Source organism: Chrysoperla carnea, chromosome 2 (assembly GCF_905475395.1).
Source record: "Chrysoperla carnea chromosome 2, inChrCarn1.1, whole genome shotgun sequence".
In the NCBI taxonomy this organism is placed as follows: domain Eukaryota; kingdom Metazoa; phylum Arthropoda; class Insecta; order Neuroptera; family Chrysopidae; genus Chrysoperla; species Chrysoperla carnea.
The window spans coordinates 54,032,079-54,057,592 of NC_058338.1; the positions used below are offsets into that span (position 1 = coordinate 54,032,079).

The 25,514-nt window shown below is 30.1% G+C and overlaps 3 protein-coding genes across 4 annotated transcripts; all 3 read left to right on the forward strand.

The window, feature by feature from the left end:
* The first annotated feature begins 322 nt into the window (after positions 1-322).
* Positions 323-3,192, forward strand: LOC123292778 (programmed cell death protein 2). Its single transcript, XM_044873492.1, has 3 exons — positions 323-1,213; positions 1,483-1,705; positions 3,178-3,192. Exons 1-3 carry the CDS (start codon positions 429-431, stop codon positions 3,190-3,192), a joined length of 1,023 nt encoding a protein of 340 aa, XP_044729427.1. The 5' UTR covers positions 323-428.
* A 7,519-nt stretch (positions 3,193-10,711) lies between these two features.
* On the forward strand, positions 10,712-14,523 carry LOC123293556. The gene has a single exon (XM_044874415.1). The coding sequence runs from the start codon at positions 11,128-11,130 to the stop codon at positions 12,010-12,012; it is 885 nt and encodes a 294-aa protein (XP_044730350.1). The 5' UTR covers positions 10,712-11,127; the 3' UTR covers positions 12,013-14,523.
* Positions 14,524-16,002: 1,479 nt separating this feature from the next.
* On the forward strand, positions 16,003-24,628 carry LOC123293258 (BTB/POZ domain-containing protein KCTD3). Of its 2 annotated transcripts, XM_044874018.1 has the most exons (12): positions 16,003-16,122; positions 17,581-17,894; positions 18,045-18,290; positions 18,361-18,591; positions 18,986-19,079; positions 19,142-19,350; positions 19,662-19,865; positions 19,934-20,050; positions 20,753-20,773; positions 22,645-22,784; positions 22,846-23,129; positions 23,189-24,628. In XM_044874018.1, exons 1-12 carry the CDS (start codon positions 16,061-16,063, stop codon positions 23,676-23,678), a joined length of 2,412 nt encoding a protein of 803 aa, XP_044729953.1. In that variant the 5' UTR covers positions 16,003-16,060; the 3' UTR covers positions 23,679-24,628. The 2 variants fall into 2 exon arrangements, with proteins under 2 accessions (XP_044729953.1, XP_044729954.1); XM_044874019.1 differs by lacking the exon at positions 20,753-20,773 and having other exon boundaries at positions 23,189-24,627.
* Positions 24,629-25,514: the final 886 nt, after the last annotated feature.

Below are 25,514 nucleotides of genomic sequence, written 5' to 3' on the forward strand. Positions count from 1 at the left end.
TTTGCTGTTAAACTCACCGTTTTGCTGAAAAACGCGAAAAAACTATTTTTGCAAACTTCCCCCCTCAATAAAATTTTTTGCACAAGGGGAGTTGATGGGGACTTTTCACAATTTATTTATAATAGTATTCTGAACATTCATACCAATTTTTAGCTCTATGGGAATTTTTGTAACCTTCAAAGGGTAATTTGACTGGATAAAAAACGAAATCCGCGAGATTTTCCTGAAAAAATAAACAAATGGGAATCAGTTATCACAGAGTGGCGTTTCTCTGAATTTTTTATTTGACAACAATGAACTCATGTCTTTTTTTAATCATTAAACATGCCATTAGGTGGCGCCGTTTAATTGAACACATGCAAACTCATGTGTAAACTTAAAAAAAATTTCCTAACCTTAAAAACATATATTTATACAATTTTTTTGCTATGGCAAATTTAAAAATACAATCAAATGTAGAACTTGGTTTTCCTGAAGATTTCACAGACGAAAAGTGTTCACATAGTAGATTTTTTCCAAGTAAAGTAGGCGGAAAACCATCATGGTTAGCTTTATCGGATATTCCAACTCCAGACCAAATTGCGTGCTCTGATTGTAACAATCCAACGATATTTTTTGCACAAATTTATGCACCAATTGAAACTAACGATGATGCCTTCCATCGAACGATTTTTGTATTTATCTGTAAGAATAAATCATGTACTAATCAAGATGTAAAAATATTTCGAAGTCAGTTAGCACATTTAAATCAATTTTATCCATCTGATCCACCTGATATAAATGAAGATAATTTTAAAATCGATGATTTAATACAGTTATGTTCAGTTTGCGGTGGATCAGGTCCTTTAAAATGCGCTAAATGTAAAGCTATTTCTTACTGTTCGAAAGCACACCAAGCTATTGATTGGAAAAAGCAACATAAACAAGAATGTACTACTTTAAGTAAATACAATTCAACATTAGCTTCAGATGAGGTTTTATTTAAAGAACTTGAGATTGTAATGGAAACTGAAGAGATTCCAGATGAAAATGAAGAGAAAACTGAAGAAGAAAAATTAGCTGAATATGAACAATTAGTAAAAGATGGCAAAGCAGGTACACTAAGTGATGTTAAAGATGAAGAGCTGTTAGAATGTGCTAAAGGTATAGAAGAGGATAAAGTTTTTGAAAAATTTAAAAAGCGAATAGTGCATTACCCAGATCAAATTATAAGGTAGGTACGATTATTTTAATGCAGAGCGGTAAATAGATTTTACTTGTAAAAAAAAGAACAATGAGGGGAAAATTATTATGGATAATCATTTGCCTCAACAATCAAATCAAAATTATGAACATATCAAAATTTTTCGAGTCTGTTAATTTTGGGAAAAATGTAAGATATTTGGAAATATAAAATTAAACATTTTGATGTGTAAAATAAATGCCCGATGTAGAATATACTTAAGCATTTGTATTAATATATTTCTATATTTTTTCTTCTAGATATGAAAGAAATGGTGTTCCCCTAAGGATATCAGATGCCCAACTTCCAGAAATTCCACGATGCGAGTATTGTAATAGCGAAAGACAATTCGAATTTCAAATTGTTCCTCAAATTTTATATGAATTAAAAGAAGATTCTGTGGATTTTGGAACTTTAGATGTTTATACATGCTCGAAGAGTTGCAGTATCAAAGATAATCCCATAACTTATAAAAATGAATATGTTTTTAAACAAATCATTAAATAAAACTTTTTTGCAATTTTTTACGTTTCTTTTATTACATGATCTTATTTACACGTTAAATTTTTGCTAAATAAACTGACTGTGATATATAATATGGGGAGCAAAATGACCCAAAAATTCGTGATGAGCGCACAAAATTACCCCTTAGAAAATTACTTTCAGCAATCCGTATTTTTTTTCGAAAAGCTCTCGATTTTGACTTTGATTTTGACCGTGAGACTAGCCTATGCAGAATGAATTACCTATAATTTTAAGAATTTTGCTATTTTCAATATGCTTATGTATTTTCTATAATTTAACAATTATTAACCGTTATAAAAATAAAATAAAGTTCCAAAACTAAAACCTCGGCTGCTACAAAATCACCCTTTAAAAAGTACATGAAACAATTCTCACCTGAAATTGTTATTTTAAGTAAAATCGCCAGTACCATCAGGAGTCTTCTAAGATTAAAAAGTTTTCCAGATAACGGTGCCCCGGCTGTGATGACAATTTTACTTATAATAACAATTTCAGATGAAAATATTTTCTTGTTTCATACTTTTTAGAGCCTGATTTTGTAATAGTTAGGGTTTTAGTTTTGAACTTTTTTTATTTTACCTAATTTACTTAGGGGCTTTCTCTGCGTTACTTTGATTTACTTATATTATTGTGAATAATTACAAATTCTAAATTGTATATATTTTCTTTAAGTTTCATTTATTTATTTAAGGCGTAATTGCAATGATGGCTTATCCATCCCAATTACGTACAGTTATGATTTCAATTTTTTTTATTAACTTTTCTATTTAAAAACGGTGTAAAATGCTTATACATATTTTTCGATGTATTTTTAATTATAAAATGATGTATTCTAGATAAAGTTTAGGCTAGGAACTATTATTTTATTATTTAACTATAAAAATTTAACTATAGATTTATTATAATAGCTAATGTAATTTGATGGAGAAATATAGTAATTTTGAACTTAAAAGTTGAATAATTACAAAGAACGCAAATATAAATTTAACAGTATTTTATTTCTAATTTATTTACTGTCGTAATAAATTACGATCAAGAAGCTTTCAACGATACCTCATTTGTCAAATTATGATAAGTAGACAAGTAGTTTAGAAGTTATGAAAGAGCAGATGAACAATAACATACATTCATACATATCTGTTAAACACATAACCTTCGCCGTAGTCGGGGTAATTACCATTCATCGACTATTTGTGTACAAGACAAAGGTCATTAGGGTATATATGAGCGCACCGTTTAACTGACAATAATTAGCTAACTAAATATTAGTATATTTGGTTTTATAAATTGGATATTCTTCTCGTGACTTAAAATTTTTTTTTAGTTTGTCAATTATTTTTGCATGTGTATATATCACTAAAGGACCCTGCACAATTCTTATGGGGATTTGGTTTCATTGAAATTTGCTAACATATTGCGATTTTATGTAGATCTTAGCATCCTGAAATTTATCGTTATTTTCGTGTTGGTTTGTTTGGTTGGTGTAAAAATGTTTTTAATGCTCAAAAATGGCAAATAAAAACAAGTCACGGTCAGATTCGCCTGATTCATTATCTATTCCTATACACAACACCTAGTAAGATAAAGCCAAAGTAATTAAGGTTAAACAAAAATACAAGTGAAAACAAACAATTAACTTTATCTTACTAGGTGTTGTGTAGGAATAGATAATGAATCAGGCGAATCTGACCGTGACTTGTTTTTATTTGCCATTTTTGAGCATTAAAAACATTTTTACACCAACCAAACAAACCAACACGAAAATAAAGTAAGTAAGAAATAAAGCCGGAAAAAGGGGAAAAGGTAATTCTATGGAACGACAATATGAATTTTTATGAGACCCACCGCAAAATGTTTTTATGAGCGCTTAGAAGTTCGCCCAAGCTAAGTCTAATAAAAAATCATGAAATTTGAGAAAACAGGGACCTTATATTTTGGGATATTCGAAGGTTTTTTTGTCTCTTGTCATTTTTTCCTAAAATTTATTTTTGAGATACAAGCGATTAAAAAAAAAAAAAAAACCTAATTTTGATGGAAATTTAATACTGTCGAAACTAACGATTATTGCGTGTGTTTCGATCAGATATTTGTTTTGAAACTTTGCGTAAGTATCTCATTTTTTTTAAAACCCGTATCTCAAAAACGGTGAGGAGAAGTGAAAAGATCTTTTCACTTCTCGACTCGAGTCGCCAGACTCTCGGTCGGTTTCGGTTTAATTGAATCGTTGAGCGAAATGAGTAGTGATGTAGTAAGTTTTTTGGTCGTGGGTGCGAGGACTGTAATAATTCATGCCCTTTGCGGAATCATTAATTTTTAAAAGAAAATTAAATGAGTATATTACTATTAGAGGTAAAAAGGTCGACTCAGTTATGCAGTTGTGCTTACTATAGACATCTAGGAGTTGTAGTTTAGTACAAGAATTAATCCCCTCTTTAAATTAAAAGGTTAATTGTTATTTCTATTTCATTTCATTTCGCTATCATTGTCTGATCATCAATTATTAATTACGGTTATTGAACTTGGTCTAGGTCATAGCCTTGCAAATGTTAAAAGGTCATGATGAATGCTTACAAATTTAATTAAAGTAAAATTCATTTATGAAAATCAGGGTCATCAAACTACATAATAATTATATCTATATTGTACACATTTAAAATATGTCTTCGTTTTTGAAATGTAAAGTAGATTAATTAGAACATATGGCGCGCTTTTTATTTTTAATAAAAAATATTGTTTACTGATTTACATAAAACGGGTATTTTATTAATAAATGTCCTCGATTTTGAAAAAAAATAAGTCAACAAGATATTACGTAATATGTAATGTATATTAATATTATAATAAACCATGAATAAGTTAAATATTTATTATTGACTATTTATATGAAAGTAAATATCGACCAAGCTATCTGGTTTTAATTATGGGAAAAAACCTCTAATTTTTTAGAAAAAAAGTTATTTAGAGAGATTTTTTTTATCCCGGAAGACCTGAAGTGTGAAATTAACTATTGGAAAAAAGAGTTATAGCCCGGCAAGCTATAAATGCATATTTTCCGATGCAATTATGCCGAATACAAGCTCCTTCACTTTATTTCAATTTTGAAAGCAAGGTATGCCCATCGGTACCTATCTGTCCACTTGATCGATTATTTCATGTCGAAAAAACCCTCTCCCATATGTATATCAATTTACGGGGTTTATGTCTTTTCTCCACAATGATAAGCGGGCCGTAACGAGGGTACATAGCGCCGGTGACAAATATTTAGGTTACGCCTTATATATATCGGGATCGCCTCTAACGATATTGATGAAAAATTCGTATACTGATAGTATTTAACATAAGAGTAAAGACAAAATGGGGGAGAATCGCCATAATCGTGTTATTTTACCTTAAAGAGTCTGTAAATTTAATTGATAAACTTTTTAAATTTATTCAAATGAAAGAGTATCAAATTTAAGTATTGATTTCTCACTACGTTTCCGAGCAAAACAAGGAACTCATTACTCTCCTAAATGACTGGGGTATTTTGCATGGAACTGATTAACCTCCAAAATCGAAATTTTGTTGATAATAAATAAAGTAAATAATACAGAGTAATACAAACAAAATTGTATATATGTATTAATTATATATTAATAGCTGTTCATTAAAAGGTGTCAAAACGTACCATATTGGCAATTTTGATAAACCAAGTATGTAATCCTACTAAATTTGGGCCATTCTTTTCAAATTTGTGACCAAAATTAACCTAGCTCTAATAGGTTTCAAGAATGTGGAGTCCTGGTCCCGGAATTGAACATATAAGTGATAGCTGGCGAAAAACTGGCATCGCGGCTGAAAAGAAGGACCCAAAATTAGTGGGTTTCAAAAAAAACTACAATTCGATAGGATCAAATTTGTCTGTATTATCAAAAAAATCGAATTTATTAACTTTATGACGTCATCAGAAACCAGAAAAATTTAATTTTGCTCAATTATCTAAATTTTATCAAATTTTTATAACCAAAGTATGTAAACCTACTAAATTTGGGTCATACTTTTCAAATTCATTTGGGTCATACTAATAAATTGATCTATTAGAAATTATTAAAACATCCAATTTGCATAAATAATATTTATAATTGCATTTAAAATTGGCCGTAAATATACTAAATTCACAATTCGGTTAATAGTGATGAAAATGATTTCAAACTTGTAACTCGGGAGTTTTTGGAGTCGCTGAACATAAATATGGCGACAGAATTGATCACCGAAGTACTTGGCGCTTAAAGTATCTCCAATACCCTGGGTATCCCGGATACCTATCTACCCGAGATTCTGTCGCAGTATTCTTGGTTAGTGACCCCAAAAACCCCTGAGTAACGAGCTTGGACTGATAATACTGACGGAAATACCGTCACTCTGGGCACCAGGTACCTTGGTGATCAATTCTATCTCGATATTCGTGTTCAGCGACCCCCAAATCCCAAGAAAAATAAGTTTGGAATCATTTTCATCAACATTAACCGAAATGTGAATTTTGTATATTTACCACGGTAAATTTAAAATGCAATTATAAAATGCATATTATTTATGCAAATTGTATATTTTTAATTTCTTATAAACCAATTTAGGTCAAAAATTTACTGACGCTCTAACGACTCAAATGCAGAAAGCGCATTCAAATCCGGCTTGCTGTTCAAATTTTCAAACTTCAGTGCTTCGTTTCTGCGACTAATTATATACTGTTTCACACTATACTTCAAGGATTTTTGTTTTCATCAACAACCAAAAATAACTTATTAAATAAGTATTTTTGCATATTCCATTTTATATGAGCATAAACAGAGTTCAGAGTACTTACAGTTCCAAAGGTGCCGGATAGATTGTATGCGGTGATAGGCACTTCAAAAGATTCTCAATTATATTTATATTTAATTGATTTGTTGATAAATTTATTTTGAACGATTTTTCTGAATGACAATAAATTTTGGTATTAAAGTCACTAATAAGGATTATTAGTGGCTAAAATATATCCTGCAAGCGATTAGAATTAGTGTAGGCAGTAGCAGTACGTATAAAATATTTAATAATCCTATTAAGTCTGCTTAATGTAATTGAATATTTTTATTTTTTATTATATTGCTCTGGCTTCATCTGGGATATACAGAATGTTCGATTTACATCTAGGCATATAAATATCACGAGTATGACAAAATACATGCGTTAAGCAATACATCTAAGTGAGAGGTATTATACACATGTGTTGAAGTTTCGATATGCGTTGAGCTAGTTGTAAGACACTTGGAGAGTGGGAGTTTCTTAGTTATGAATAGATGAACTACAACAGATAAGCCACGATAAAAGTCACTTTTGCAATTTCATATAACACTTATAATACCTCATACTTAGATGCATTGCTTAACGCATGTACTCTGTCATACTCGTGATATTTATATGCCTAGATGCAAATCGAACATTCTGTATAATATTGTATGTTCCGATATACACTGAGACGACTGTAAGATATGACATTTATTCAGTGTACTGCGAAGCCGTTTATGAGAGTACCTTACCTATAAAACGCCAGTGCTTGCAGTACAAAAATGGCAGTGATCTTGACGTCACTGTTAGTACACTGGTAGTCTATATCAGAACGATTTTTTCTCCAATAAGAGCACTGAGCAGTGCTCGCAGTGTAGTATATCGGAACGTAGCCATTATATGATAATACTCAATTATGTTTTTGATTTATTGCTAACATTCCAGTATAGGGAGGTTCTTGTAATCGCTCCGAATAACCAAATAAAATTTTTTAACTTATCTTTACGTTTCATAGTCATGGCAATGTTTTAACACAGAGCAGTTTTAACACAAAGAGCAGTTGACTACTGAGCTCTCGAAATAGTACACCATAAGTTCATTAACGAAGACTAACAAAAAAAAGGGGAGGGGGGCAATAAAAATTTTTATGAAAGGGCAGCAAGTGCATTAACGAAGATTAAAAAAACGACTTCATTAATATATTTTTCCCACTGGGTCTTTTTCCTTAAATCCCCCACTTAAATCCGCCAATAGGAGTAAGCTCTCGTACTTTGGCTTTAAATAGCAAAGTCATTTTTTAAAAAGGTCAAAATAACAATCGAGTACCATAATTTTCTGAAACGAAGAAGGTTAGCATAATTTGAGAGATGTTTTTTAATGTTTAAGCGTAAGATCCGTTTAAAAATACATAAATAAAGTTGATTCCATAAAATTTTAGAAATGATGTATGAATTAACTTCACAATATTAATTGCTACAAATTCTACATTTTTATTATAATGGTGAATAAGAAAATTATAATTAATTTAATTTGATACCTTATCAAACAAATACTAAATACTTTAAGTTTAAAAAGCTTGATGTTGAAACATTCACAAGACCTCTATATACATTATACATGGCACATAAAACAATTTACTTCTAGACATTCAACTAAAGTAAAATGCATGTGCGTTTGATTTCTCGTAATGCTTGAGCGACAATGAATTTTGCGTTAGTTGAATTTCATGAAATTAAAGATTCAAAACAAAGTATTTTTCAAAATGTAGATAGCAAAAAGAGAATCGATAAATTTAAAAAATAGTTAAAGTAGAAAATGCATTTTTTGCTCATTCGCCTGCCGTGGCTATAGGTAAAAGCATGAGGCACTAAACGTTATTATTTGATAAGTCCAATTATTTTGGGTCAATTGATATTGAGTATGAACTATATAGAGCTTGTAAGCTCTATTAAATTTTTATTAAAATCGTGAAAATTTGTGAGGTTGTATGAAACGGATGTTTATTACGCCTTTACACAAAAACTATTGGACGAGTTCTGATAAAACTTCACAGTATTACAGTTTATACACCAGAGTAGGACACCTAAAGGCGTCTAATTGAGGTAGTCAAGAGGATTGAAGGATTTATGGTGCCTTTAAAGTTGCCATTGTCTATATTGCTAATGTTATGGTCCTATGGAGAGGAAATAAGTAAAGGCAAGAGAGGCGAAGGCTATAGTTTGGTAATATTTGTTGCCCAGCGAAGCTGGCGGGTAATTGCTGGTGTTTCATAATTTAGTTTTTATAAAAACTAAAGTTTTCAATCTTTATTAATTTTATTAATTTTTAAGTTAATATGTTCAGTGATCAAATACGGCACTGTCAGGAGGGGGAGGGGCTTTCTTTGCTCTTTTCTCTGCGTACGTTGTTCTTGTAGACTGTGTATAGAGGTCAAAAATGAATACCTAGTTTTCCGTCAACTACAATTATTTTGAAAAATTTTGATAAATATGTACATTATTATATCAAGGCCGTTTTAATAATTTCAAAAATTTTTAATTATTTTAATAATAATTCTTGTAACTATCACCCAACGGAACCCTAAAACATAATTCTGCAAAAATATATTATTTATTATCTAAAATCATAAAACTTATTATTTCAACAATAAGTAAGAATATTTACTTTTTGATATAATTATGTTTATCTTTAAATTTTATAATTAAGTTATTTTATTTTTTATGTATTTTTAAAAGTAATTAAGGGTTTTGATGTAATTACCTAAAAATAAAAATTATTTAAAATCCGGAGAAGAGCAAATCTCTTTTTATCTGTCCTAGAAACCATAAGATGGTTTGTAAACACCATACGTTGGTCAGTAACAGTGGCGGTTTTATAATTTTAACGTCCTTGCCTACATAAAAATATATTAAAAAATTAAATATATATCTGAAACTTTTCTTTTTAATTTTATCTTTTTTTTTAAAGAGGTACATCAATTAAGAAAATTAATTTCTCGACTAATTTTGACCCAAAAAATACAATAATCACCCAATCGTTAAATTAATTCAATTTTTGTATTTTTGATCAAAATTTAATTCACCAAATTCCGAAACCAAAATTTTTAAGGGGTACCCTTAAGAAAATTGCAAAACATCGGGTTCCAAAAAAATCTTTCAAACAAAAGTTGTTTATTTTTTTATAAGGAAAATTTTTTTCATTTAAACTTTTGTTCTATCTCCAACGGTTTACAAGATGGGTCCTACGGACCCATAGGTTAAGTTAAGACCCAATTGACCTATGTTGCTCATTTACGAACTCGACCTCACTTTTTACGTCCTGGGTACGCTATAAAAATTTCATCTAGACATCTCTTTTCGTTTTTGGGTTATCGTGTTGACAGACACACGGACAGAAAACCGGAAATGGACTAATTAGGTGATTCTATGAACACCTATACCAAAATTTTTTTCATAGCATCAATATTTTTAGGCGTTACAAACTTTGGACAAACTTAATATACTATGTATATTTCATATATACATGGTATAAAAAATGGCCACAAAAATGTTTTTCATTTTTTTATAATCTTAGTTTGAAAAATACCTACAATTTTCAAATACCCCCCTAATTGGACGTGTGTTTTCTGGACAGTGCCGTGTTTACTACTATTGCGGTCCTTTTTTGGTCGTGTGTCTTCTGGTCAGTTCCCAGAGTTGTGGAACTTAGAATTTTTGGAATGGGTCCACTGGGTCCACTGAAGCAGCCGGTGTTCCAGAAGCATCGGAAGTGCTTTGACCAAAAATTTGGAGACCCTTTTTTAGTGAAGACCCTTAGACTAAGTATGCTAAGGACAGTATCCTTAAGCAATTTTTTCAGTTGATTCGTCAGATACTTAGAGTCAAATCAATGTTGGGAATCAACCTCTCAGCAGATGTTGAGAACCGGTTTGTAAATTAATTTTTTCTTTAGACAACAAACAATGGTTACTAATACGTTCGAAAAAAAATTTAGATCAGCATACAAAAACTATTAAAAATCCGCCCCTGCCAAACGTTAATAGTATTTTTTAATCGACGGTTGTTATAAAATAACTCAGAACCATCATCAACTCTAAAAACCAACTTAACTTGAATTTTTATATACTGCAGTTGTATTGTAAGTTGTTGCGTTCGCAGCCACAGCCACAGTACTCAGCAAGTATTCAATTCGTTCGCTCACCTGCAGGCTGTTGCTCGCTTGTTTATTAATTACCTGCTTAGTTGTTATATATTTATAAAAAAGATAACGGGTTCTACACTGTCACAACTATCACATATGTGGTATGGTATGCGTCGTCGTAAGCAATAAGCAAGCATTAGGAGTGGTTTTTTTTAATTTGAAAAAAGTAACAATTTTTGATTAAATAACATAGTGGTAATGCGATTATCGATACAGATAATAGGATTATAAAGGCGGGCTCATGGAATTACTAACAAATATTATTGCTAACGTGGAAATTTTATATCATTTTCAAGTGAATATTGTTGAAGTGCAAACCAGTGAAACAATTGTGTATTGTAATACGTGAGAAAACATATACTTTTATTACATCCAAAATGCAAGCACAAATTGAAGATCCATTACTTCGAATTCAACGTGAAATAAATGAAGTGGTTGAACGTGAACAAGAATTACGTAACGGTTACATAAGTCCAGTTTTTAAAAATCACAATAATAATAATTATAAACGATCATTTTCACCTGGTGAATCGTCTGGAGATGAACTTCAAAATAGTTTAACACCACCGTTAAGTAATCAATCGAATGATTTAAGTGTGGGTGGTTCGCTATCGCCATCGCCACCTCCACCTAGAGTCGTACAACGTGCATTCTCAACATCCTCGCTAGCGTTTACGAATCAATTTTTACCACAAAAACGATTTATACCAAATCCAGATCAACGAGGCTTAATGCAACGATTTATCAAATCTCGTGGTCGATTACCTTTACAACCGATTGCACCGAAAAAGGATCATTACACAACAAATTATATTATTGATCCAATTAAAATACAAAATATCCCACCGGAGAAAATGACACGTAAAGGATATGTACCGGTGGAAGAGCGTATACAAAAAGAGTTGCGTGAAATGCAAAATCGTGAAAAAGAATTACGTGCACATCGACGTAAAACTTTGGCGGTATCACAACCAAATTTATTAGCTATTTTGGATGATAATGATAATCCATCGTCACCAATGGATTCCCCACCGTCGACACCGAAATTACGTGGAGCACGTTCCTATGCCAATTTGTGTGAGGATTCCTCATTACCTAGTGATACTGTTTCAGCGCCATCATCGTTACGACCAGCTGTTTCACTTGCCCAATTATGTGATGATTTGAATGAGTCTGATGTTCCTACTTCCAGTCAATTGATTGCTAAATTTGAGAGTATTATACAAAAGAATTTACAAAATGGCAGTGTTAATCATCTGTGATAATAAGACATTTTATTAATTCAATTTTTTTGATAAAATTTATTTATTTAAGTTTAAACACAGTGGCGGCTTTGATTAATTTTATAATCTTATACGGATAATGTAAAACTGTTGAACGGTTTTATCTGTGCATTCAGAGGGGGATTCAATGTAGAATGATCTAGACCCATGTTCATATGGCGCTCTCTCAATTTTTTGAAAACATTATTCTTTATACAATTACGTTTTTCAGATTGTGCCACCTTTGGTTTCGGATCTGAATCTGACGAGTATAAATTATTAGGCCCCATTATTTTATACGAGGGTCCAAGAAAAAATTTAATTATTTTAAATAATAAAAGCAATTTTATTTTAATATAACTCCAATAACTTTTTGTTTGGAAAATTTTGTTTTCATGAGAAGCCCATGTAAGACACGGATCCTCGGACCATTTGGATCCTATTTTTCTAGTTGCCACGCCCAATTAACTATGACCCCACTGTGCTTACAACTAATTCAAAGAACCCTAAAGAATTTTTATGAAAAATGAGTATCGGTTTTTGGTAAAATTTGCAGAAAACTATAAAAATCCTTCAAAGACCAAAAATCTCAAAAGTTTTTAGTTCTTGGAATATCTTGGAATAGTTTAAAGCTATTATATTTCAAAATCTCTAACAATAAGTACGATATCTTGAAAATTAAGAGCTTTGGAGCTTTGTATCCATAAAGATTTTATTCAACTCTTCAAGAACTACTATTACCTAAATTTTCAGAAAATTTAACCGAGAGCCATTTTTCATAAGTATTCTACAGGGTCCTTCATTTGCAAGTACTATTTTAATAGTTATGTAAGTTCATTTAAAAAAAGAAAAAGTATATATTTTTATAAGAAATTTTTCCTAAATTTAATGTTACTTCTAAACGCTTTAGGGGAAGTAAGATCAGATCTAAAATCATATGTATTTTCTAAATTTAAAAATTATACAAAACAACTCTTATATTTTGGAACAAGATTGCATGCTATTTATAAATTTAACACAAGGATTGTGGGAAAGTTAGATAATTTTGTTTCGTTAACTTATTTAGACTTTTTCAAGTAAAACTTTCTCGATTAAAACGTTAAAATTTAGAGTCTGTAAAAGTCTAAATAAATAAACGAAACATTGAAAAATAATCGATAATTTTTCAATTATACAACTTTTCAACAAAGTGTAAAAACAAAATTGTTCTTTGTTTAGCACTTTTTGCTGTATCACCCCACCGAGGAATTTTATTATTTTTTTGAAATATTTTTTAAGTTGACGATAATACAATTATCTTTAAAGGTTGATTCACATTAGATGTTCGATTTTGATGTGATATTATTTATATAAATGCTATGAATACGTTTGTGTAGAAATTGAAACGAATATTTAAATATTCCCACATTTATGTGTCATATTAAAGTCGATGCGTGTTATAATTACACCATCTTATTATATGTTACAAATTTCAGAAATAGCTGTGGGAAAATTTTATTTTTTCTATTTCTATGCATTTTGGTTTATATTCAAATCAAATTACAGCACCATATTAGAATCAGTCTGTATATTTAAAAAAAATTACCTAATTCGAACATTGCTAAAGTCTCGTCGACTCTTAGAAAACAAGATAAAAGTTAAGATTGCTTTGAAGTCAATTAAAGACAAAACAATATTTTCTAAACATTTACTTTGAAAATATAATCCAGTAATATTATCAAAAAGGCGATTGATAAATCTAAATATCTCCCGTTCCTTCGAACTTTAAAAAGGGCTGTTGCCATTGCCTACATAAAATATTGATCTTACGAGAAAAGTAAATACCTACTAGAAAAATTGTTGAGAATAATTTTTTCAACAACTTTTTTATGAAACTTTTTCAGTTTGAAGAGTTTTTTGAAAAAAACAGTTTCCATCCATTAATAACTTTTAAAACATATAAAATTTGAAAAAAAAAAGTTTCATACAAAAGTTGTTGGCAATATTATTCTCAAATGGTTTAATAAATGAATGATCATTTTAAGAACAATATTTACTGAAACAGTAAATATTTTAAGCCTTTCATAAACTGATGGAAAACTTTTCAATCCTTTAAAATTTTTGCTGATTCCAATTTATCTAAGAGTTGGAAGAGTTAGCGCAGCTATTTTTCAATATAAGATAATGTTAAAAATAATAAATCGTTTAACTTAAAAAATCCCACCGTTAAAAACAGTATTGGACACTTGATATTTAAATATTTTTGGTAAAATTTTAAGGATTGTTTAATTTTATTATTTCGATTAAATCTTTGTTGAAAATATTGATGATTTTAGGTTAAGTTGCTAAAATATTTTAAGTACATGTACCCTTCATCTTCATCCTTATATAAAGCGTGTGGAAGGACCTTTAGAAATGTGTATAAACTATTTCAAATATTATAATTATTAATAATAATCGTAAAATGCCTTGAAAATGATTGTAATTTAGAAAAAAAAATTATTTATTTTACTCCTACATATTAAAAAATAAAACCGGTTTTTCTTTAAAAAAAGTATTTCATTTTCCACATATTTATAATTTAATTTTATTGTACCCAGGTATCTAATGTTGGTAATAATAAAAAAAGGGAAATCATTTTAAATTCATTTATCCTCCTGTTAATTAGAAGGAAATCCGGTTATTATACCGGATGTATCAATAAATGATGTTTAAAATAACGTATATATGGGTTTGTTGGTCAGTTTGAATGATAGTTCACCTCCTATGATAATAATATGATGACATCTGCTGTTGAATAATGAGATGGGTATCTTGGATACTTTTACATTATTAACTCAACCGTTTCAAGTAGAAAGTAACGTATTTTTATTACAAACGTCTGTCTAGGGGAAACAAAAGTTTTGTTCTTTTTTTAATCCTCAGAAACAAGTTTGAGAAGGTGTGTTTAAATTAAATTTAAACAAGTGAAGATAACGAAGAAAATAACAAATTTTAATTTTAATATACCTGTTCTAAAATTAATTTTAATGCCTAAATACTAATGTTGCCCCCGCCCCCCTAATCATCTTAAAACTATCAAATGTGTTTGATAGGATCCTTTCTTGAAAATTCGAAAACTATGTAGAAAGTTTGAACCATTTTTAGTGAAAGGTATAGGAAGATAACAGACCGGGTACTTTGAACTGGAAAATTTTTGGAAATTCAGTGTACAAATTTGATTAACGTTCTGTAATAAACAAGAAAGTATGAATACATGCAGTCATGTACCCATATTACATTTTCGAAAAAATGTTCTGGATAAAAGTTGCTAATAAGTTATAAAAAGAACATTAATTATGATTTATCTATTTAGTTCGAAAGTTGGCCTGACTATCTGCAAAAACTTTACTTTCATGTTAAAATGCAGGTTGAACACACGCGTCATGTCTCATCAACCAATAAAAAGTCTTGATAATTGACTGCTTTTGACGCTTTTTAAGAATTCAAGGCTCTACGGTGAACGACTTATTGATTCAGATGCCTAGGTTATTCTATTTCTATATTTGGATATGGAGGTATATGGATCATACATAGAGATAAATTATAATTTCTTATCAGTAATTCAACATAAGGCGTTTTTCATTTATTATATTAATATGATTAAAATCTTGTACATGTTTATCAAATATTAATAAGGACATTTAAAGTAGATTACCAAGTAAAATGGTTCACTGGAGTCACGAAAAATAAATAATCTTATCTACACAAAATGCTTTTTAACATTCCACAATAAAATATTTTGTAGGTGATTTTTCTAATGCATTATTACACGCATGTAATATATCTCAAGGATTAACGAATATTATTTGAATTTTTTTTTTAGTTTAGAAAATATTCTAGGGATTTTATTGACTCAATGTTTATAATCAATAATGTGAAATGTGGCAAGCACTGTGACAGTTAAATGTCAAATGGCAAAATAATTAATTATAGTTAAACTGTATCTATTTTGTAGTTTTTGTTAAATATTTAGGATTCATTTTTATTTAATTACGTTAATAAATAGTATAATTATAAAAACTATGAAATGACGTCTTATCATCCATCATATTTAGGTGACATAGTTCACTTAAATGTTGGTGGTACTAGGTAAATGTTTTTTTTCAATACATTTTTTCGATGTAGTGTTTACGCTTTTGAATATAGGTCACTTGGAAACAGTTTTGTATTTGTTTTCACTTAAGTTAAAGTAAGCATTGTGAATATTCCCGAAAATGTTTTAAAATTATATTGCATTAATTTGTTCTTCCCTTAATTAGAAATTAGGTTCCATCTGGAACAAACCATAAAACTTGACATATCTCTGTGTCACAAAAACCTCACATTTTAGCATATATCATTTATATGCAAACCTGTGTGTTTTTTGTGACGCAGAGGATATGTAGCTATTGTGTTCTTAATAAAAAGTGATACGCCATAAAATAAATATTTTCTTCCTATTTAGTCCAAAATATAACTTTTTATGTATAAAGTATATGAATGACAGCGTATAGCTGAACTGAGCGCTCCGTAAGGCACAGTTAGGATCGGCACCCCATGTTAGCGTTAGCAACTCAAAATCAGGCTAGGTGGTAGATATGATTTAAAAAGTTGGTAGTTTTCAGAAAATTGTGTTTAAAAGTTGATAGATTTAATCAGATCTAGTTACTTTGAGTGTCTTTGAGCCAACTAAAGATACCCAAATTTGGTAGAATTGGCAACGCTGCCCAATGTATCGATAATCCATTTTTATGCCATAATATATATCAAGGTATACTAAGTTTAGTCCCTCTAGTTTGTAACGCTCAAAAATATTGATGCTACGAACAAAATTTTGGTATAGGTGTTTATAAAATAACCTAATTAGTCCATTTCCGGTTGTCTGTCCGCCTGTCTGTCAACACGATAACTCAAAAACGAAAAGAGATTTCAAGTTCAAATTTGTATAGCGTGCTCAGAACGTAAAAAATGAGCTCGAGTTCGTAAATGAGCAACATGGGTCAATTGGGTCTTGGGTCCAAAGGACCCATCTTGTAAACCTTGAGAGATAGAACAAAATGAGCAACTTTAACAAGTTTAAATGTACAAGTTCTGTTTGAAAATTTTTTTCGTAAACATTACAGTTTACCCCTGAGGACGCAAATTGTATAGTATGTATTACATGGGAATATAAGTTATGTATGTGTGACACGCATGTATGTGTAATGCAAGAGTGTAATCAACACTATCTATACATGGTATTTCAACAATTGACTCAGTCAATTGTTTGTTTTTACTTGTTTTCTTTAAGATTCTTGAGTAGACGGTATTAGCTGTGCGATATAAAGCTCACGGTACTGTGCAAAATAAAATAAAAACGCATCAAATTACAAACACGTACAAACAATTGATCTATAAAAACTCGAATTTGATAGTGAGTGTAGGAATTTTTTAAGTCAACCATAACTTTATATAAATAATTATTAACTATATATATTGAAATTGCTACCCAGACTTTCGAAATCGCGTTTTGATATTATTCCGAACCAAATTTTGTTTGTACATAATCCATTTTTAATTTGTTTTTAGATTTTCCACGTCACGTCAAACATTAATGGGAATACCAGATTCATTTTTCACAGCACTGTTAAGTGGTCGTATATCCAGTTTACGTGATGAAAAAGGTGCAATATTCATAGATCGTGATCCAAAATTTTTCTCAATTATTTTAAATTATTTACGCACACGTGATATTGATTTGAAAAATGTCGATCTCCGAATGTTACGCCATGAGGCCGAATATTATGGTATTGCTCCATTGGTACGACGTCTTATGTTATGCGAAGAGATGACACAATCTTCATGTGGAGACGTACTATTTTATGGTTATTTACCACCTCCATGTAAGAAATGATAATAACTAGCAAGCCAGACTCGACTGTATTTCATAAAAAAATCTTCCTTCAGGGCTAAGTTGCTTGAATCTCAATCGTGCCTGGCTGGCTAATTTGACTCATTTTTGTTGATTCTAATACGCCTATTTTAATTATTAGTAATTCCTGTTCATGATCAACCAAATCCGCCTCAAGCTCAATCAAGTACAACTGAAACAACGGGTGTTCATAATTCTATGCGACCTGGATCGATTGTGCGTCTACCTAGTGATAATAATGCTCCAACTGTAAATACTTCATCACCAGCCGCAATTCCTAGTACATCTAGTACAAATCCAAACGTATCCATTCCAATTCATAGTGTACCAACTGCTTATATTCAACCCCAAAGAAATGGAGTTAATGGTACGCAGAATTTTTTTTTTTAAATTTTCATATTGTTTCATTTTATATAACTAAAAAATTGTGTTGTTAGCTGGGCATTCACGAAATTCTTCATTCGAATCGCGGATAGGAATTTCGACAAATTGTAATGGTGGTGTGGCTTCAAGAAGTTCGTCTGATTTAAGAGGTTTAACAGCCCGACCACCAGCTATAGCTGGGCATTCACGAGCTGCATCACTTGATTTACGACATGCAAGAAATTCTTCGGCTGATCTCAATAAGTTCTTTCGCAATGATGTTGGCTTAGTTTTTGGATCTCATGGTATTTTATAGTCATTTATTTTTAATTATTAACTTTATGAGAATTGGGAAGTCTGCCACTCAAATATAAAATTATCTGACAATTAATTAAGCCAAGGTGACTTGCTAACTTAAATTTCAAATTCCTAAAATATTATTTTCAAAATTGTTATTAATATGTCTATTTACTTTTTAAACTAGCCTTTTAAGAATTGAGTATGTGAATTACTCAATTAGTTGATTAAAAAAGACATCTTTAAATAGGACATGTCATCAATGATACAACGCCATCAGCAGATTTCTCAATATGTTTTTTTAAACTCCAGAAAACGATTTCGTTCAGATAAAATTCTAAAACAAAAATCATTTTTATTGTATTCGTTTGTCAAAAATAAATTAAAAATTTTGTTCACTAGTTTCTTCCTGGGGAGATCCGTTAAGAGTGCAAATAATTAAAGCTCATCATAATTGGATTGTGGTTGCCTATGCTCATTTCGTAGTGTGCTACAGGTATATTTTACATTAAATCGTATTTACGGACTTATTTTGAACATGTTTAATTGATAATTTAGGTTAAAGGATTCTTCCGGATGGCAACAAGTTTTTACTAGTCCGCATATTGAACAATGTATTGAACGAGTTGCTGTAAATGCAAAATTAGGTGGGGGAGCTAATAGTACAACGGGTACTGGAGAACAAGCTAGCAAAATGGTTGCTGTGTCATGTGGTAGTCAAGTACGTTTATGGGGTGTGTCGGAAGAAGGAACCAGAACCAATATTGGTACGTAAAACCTTTATGAAGAAAAATATATACCAAATTTCAACGATTTTAATTCTAAGTTTGCTCAAAAACCAAGTAATTTGCATGGAGCTAGTAGTGCAAGTCTATAAATGAAATAATCTGAGAACTATGGTCGATTCGGGAAGAAATTACTTCTCAAATAGATAAAATTTATCAAAGTATAAAAGCACTCTAATGACTTCTAAATTCTATCTAATTAAGTAGATGTTTTCTCGCTGATATCTCCCAAAATAGACTGAATTTAAATTTTTTAAAAATTGCCAATTATTGCTCTTAATTCTTTTTGCTAGGTACGTTTAATCTACATGTACGTGTTGAATATTTATTTTTCATTGGAAGTCAATTGGTGGCATTATCACCTACGGGAAAAATTGGTGTTTGGCATGCAATGACACAACATTGGCAAATCCAAGATGTTGTACCCATCGCCTCATTCGACAGTGCGGGTTCATTTTTATTATTGGGTTGCAATAATGGAGCTATTTATTATATTGGTAAGAAAATTGAATCTTTGAAAAATAATTTTTAGAAAATTTTCACTTTTTTTATTTATTTCCATCAGATATGCAAAAATTTCCACTACGTATGAAAGATAACGATCTTTTAGTTACTGAATTGTATCGTGATCCGTCAAATGATCCAATCACAGCAATTTCAGTTTATTTAACACCTAAAACAAGTAAGTTACTTTTTTATAAAAATTGACACATTTTTCATGTAAAATTTTTTTATAGTTCTTAAAGAAACCAGTATACAAAAAATTACAAACGGTAATTTTATTCAGTAGCTCGGTTTGTGTTTGAATATGATACTGTGTGAACATAATATGGCCAATTAATAATCGTGTAAAGTGATTCAAAACTTATTAAAATTTTTTATGTCATTTTTTAATCGCTTAGTTAGATTAGTTTGAGCTTTTCAACATGTATTACACTTTAGAAATCACTTATCGCTTTGAACAAATTTCACAAAAACTTATATTGCTTTAATATTAAGACAAATTTTTAGACGGTTTACATTGTTCTACTTAAAGAAGATTTTTTACTATATTTTCCCATGTTTTTAACGCCGACTTTCAAAATGAGCGCACAATAATTGCGACTTCAATAGAAATCGCAGTTTTCTTGTCGATTTTTAGACACTTTTTTGCAAGTTATATATAACTGTTATTGAAAATAGGATAGCTGGATGGGTTATGTTGATCTAACCCTCGAAATTTAACAATTACATACTGTAAAGCATTTTTTTGAATATTTAAAAAAATCGGCACAGTATTAATTGATTTAAAAAAATTTCTTGATTAAATGTGATCAAATTATTTTTTATTATCATAATTTCACAAAATTTATATTATCCATTAATTTTCATTGTTTCATGCCAGCACCTGAAAGGGGACGGGAAGGTATGGAACTCAATATATATTTTTCTTTCAACATTTTTTATTATTTTTAATACAAGTCGTAAAAACTATCAGCCATTATCAATTGCATTTTAGTAGATAATTATTTAAAAAAATAAAATGCTTTTCACATAAATATTTTATGCAATTAAATTTAAGCGTTGAATTTGACCCACATATGCAAGTGCTGGCATGTTTTTGATTATCATTTAAAAAAAATTTAATCGCCAGTTAGTTGAAAAAAAAGCTTTTGCAAATACACTGTCGCAAAATTCAATTTCTCATTAAAAAAGCTTTTTAAAAAGAAGTCAGTTTTAAATTATAATGGACCGCGTTCATTAGCTAAAAATAAAGCCTTCTTTAAATAAAGTAAAGCATGAAACTTGATAATAAATAATAAAATCAGTGTAGCTTTCAAGCAAGAATTCCAATAAAGACGTGGGATCATATATTGTCATATAATAAAGTAGCTTATTTTAGGGAGTAAAAATCAGTTATCTCTGATTCCGAAGACAAGTTTCATAAACGTTTGAAAATGCGGAAGAAATTTTTTGATGAAGAGCCATATTTCTGGTACTTTACAATTAGAATGAAATTTAAACTCATTTCGGACTGAAAGTATTACGATCATTTAGGCCAGCATATAAAACGTATACATTATCAATATTTCGTAAAACCATTGTACAGACATTTGAAAGTTGGAAAGAAATTTTTTTTAGTATTAATCTAATATCACCTCGGATTGGAAGTATTAACATCGTGTAGTCAAGATTCTTCCCTTTCAAATTTTCAACTTTAGGAACAAGATCAAAGTAATACTTTTCAGCCAAGAATGCTATACTAATGGATCTAAGCTAGAGAAGTCAGTTGTAGGGTTTACTTCCTCACCGATAGTCAAGCGACCATAAAATCTCTAAGCTTGGTCTAGCTATCTTTTAAGGTATAAAATCATAATGTAAATCTGACCATATAGCACTGTAAATCCGAAAGTTTCATTACCTTAAAGGACAATTTAAAATGGAGAGTGGAATTGAAGCACCACAGATAATGTTGCCGTTCAGATACTTCCGACTGAAAGGTCTCTAGAGGCAAGTCTCTCTTTATCGAAAAGTATCTAGACGTAACATAGTGGTAACTCCCATGAAAAATTTTTTGGAAGGTAAATATGCTGAAGGTTTCAGATTGTCAGTACACCACGGCTATTGCAGATGCTGAGAAGAACGACATGATTCATTTTCTTTGTCATTGCTTTGCTGTCGCTATTATTTTTTTAAGTCAGCTATTCTTTGATGAGATCTGCGATTTAAAATTTATTAATATTAAAACACTTGTGCTATTCTTATTCTTAGCTTTAACAGCTTCAAATATAGAATTAAAGATTCCGAACAAATCAGCTTCCTTTGTACCCTATGATTTAACTTTGTACCACCTAGCCTTTTTCTTATGCCTACATTGAAGTATACAATATACGATAGCTACATGCGTACCAAGTTTCATGCTATTTTTATATTTGAGCTAAATAATTGAAATTATAAATCAATTATGGTAATGCTACGTGAATATGAACAAGTATTTACCGAAAAACACATAATATATATCAGAATTGTCACACGAATAGAAGTCCTTGAATAACAGGAGAAATAATGAAATTTCACCTTCTTTCTCATTTTATTAACAAAATTATACTTCTTAAAATCATAAAATCATGAAATTTCATTTTTAATGTGACAAATCTGTGAAAAAAATTTAGTCAAATTTAAGAACAATCACACTAAATTATTTTTAGATTGGCGATTAAATAAAACTCAATCATTTAAGAAAAATTCAATCAAAACTGTTTTTGATCTTTTAACAATTAAAAAATTTTGTGTAAGGTTTATGTGGAAATTGGATAGAAATTGCATATGGAACACGATCTGGTTCGGTACGCGTAATCGTTCAACATCCTGAAACTGTTGGCCATAGTCCACAATTATTTCAAACATTTACTGTGCATCAGAGTCCAGTTACTAAGGTATATTTTTTAATAATATTAAATAAATAAAATTGTAAATTTCAGTAATTTTTAAATTTAGGTAACATTATCTGAAAAATATTTGGTATCAGTTTGTTGTGAATATAATCATGTAAGAACATGGCGTGTAACACGATTTCGAGGCATGATATCAACTCAGCCGGGATCTACACCAGATGCCTCATTTAAAATTGTTGCATTAGACGCAGTTGAACCATGTGTAGCACACGCCGCTGGAAATGATTGTGGGCCATTTGGCGAACAAGATGATGAGCAAGTATTTGTACAAAAAGTTGTTCCCGATACAGATCAATTGTTTGTTCGATTAGCTTCGAATGGCAAAAGGTTAGTTTCAAATTACGATTATTTTGATTTTTTTTCAAAAATTATATTTTTTCCCCTAGAGTTTGCGTGATTAAATCTGTTGATAACACAACAATTAGTTCCTTTTGTGTACACGAATGTGAGGGATCATCGCGAATGGGTTCACGGCCCAGACGATTTATATTCACGGGTCATTCAAACGGGGCAATTCAAATGTGGGATTTAACTACAGCACTTGATATTGCTACCAAAAATGATCCAATCGATCAATCAAATGGTGGACCAACCCCTGAAGAATTATTACGTTTGTTGGATCAATGTGATTTAAGTAATAGTCATTGTTCAACACCTTGTATGTCGCCGTGCCCATCGTTAGCATTATCGAATGCAATGTCTGTCGCAACAGCACGTATAAAAGCTTGTAATGTTGCATTTTTAAATCAACAAACATCCGGATCATCTCAGGCACCTGTTTCGCAAAATATTCCTGTGCCTGAATTTCAAACACAGCCACAAAATCAACAATTACAGCAACAAGCATCGACATCATCATCACAGGATACAGCATGAAATTCAAGTTCACTTTAGGTTGAATCATTTATTTTACTGAACTGTTAGAAAAAGTTTTTAACTCAATGTTTAATCAATTATTATTTAGTTTTGATTTAAACTTATTTTTACCCCCAAAGACTTTGCCCTCAAATTAATTTTGATATTAAAATGGTCTTTTTTATTAGGAAAATTGTTTGTTCCTAAATAAATTATTTTAACTGAATACTCTGTTAGAATTTGACTTATATATAATAAATAAATCGCCCGTGATTACTAAACTCAAAAAAGCTTGGCATCTATGGCAATTTATTGATAGTAAGTTTAATCTACCCTATATATCCAGGGTCTGCAAGCTTCTAAATAATTAATTCACTCATTGGCAGCTTTATTCACTACACATTTATTGAGATCGAAAATGAGTAAAAACCCAAAATGAAAGTAATCGTAATCAAGTGCATACCTACCTACTTCATTCTATTTAATTCTATTAAACCAAGATGCTGTCATAATAAAAGGTACAGCCTGTGTGGTCTGCAGATGGTCTTCATTTGAGAAGTTTTTTTTTTATTGTCAGGGCGTTTTCACACACAATGGTGCTTGTAAATTTATTCCGTTTATACCATTGAGTAAAGCGATTGATTTTTTTTTTTTAAATAAAAAAGGTTTTCGAAATTTTTGTTCTTAGAAAGAAGAAAGGAAAAATGCCAACAATTATTAGTTAATTACTTCCGCTTGAAAAAATATTTTTCCACTTTTGATTTAATAACTCCAAATATAAATTTTGTGATATCTACTGAACGGAAACTAAATTGCATTGGATTTCATTTTTATATGTGAAGCTACCTTTATAATTGTTTAATCTTACAGGATCTCTTTCTGAAAAACTTTTAATGAATCTCAGTACATGTTTCCAATGAACAAGATCTCGCTAATAAAAATAAAAGCTTGATTACTTCAGCTTTTGCGTTTATAGGAGTAAATCATGGTTATTAAGCGCGTTTAAAAGTATTTGAATTGTAAGAATTTTTTTGACTGATATTGAAATAATTTTATAATTTCCTTTTTATTTATAAAAATTATATTTTTAGTGTTAAATTGTTCACTTCAATTTGTAAATATTGTTAATTATTCTAATTCTCAATTATATTATTAAATAATTGTAAATATATTAAATAAAATTTTATGAAATTTTTCATTTAAGTGTGGTATTGTAATAAATCGATCAATATACAATTTTAAAAGCGGAACAATGGAAGTCTTCAAATATAACAAGACGACCCTCAGACAGCGTAATTTCACTTTGGGATGAAACCGCTGATCTCTATATAACTAGATAGATGATCAATATGACATAAAAAAATAAAATTAAGTATCTTTCTGTGATTGTATTGAAGCATCCTCAAGACCTTAGAGTGAGTGGTCGAGAACTAAATTAAACCATTCAATCATGAGCGATTATAATATAGAAATCTCTAGGATGTTTTACTTTTTTTAGTTCTAGCCACCTATTTGGTGGTGCTAGTATATATATATATAATATATATATATATATATATATATATATATATATATATATATATATATATATATATATATATATATATCTTAAATTCAGACCAATTTCAATACATGGGATCCTCTATGTTATATATCTGTGGGTGAAATTGAAACAATCTAACCAACCAATTCCGAGAAAAAATCTTTTAAAAATTAAACATCCTCTTTATGTATTATGTACTTACTATACCTATTGAATATTTGAATATCAATAGTAGTCACCTAGTTTTGAACCTTGATCACTTGATTGGTTACCAACATTGCTGTCATTTACCTACTGAGATCTGATCTTTAAAG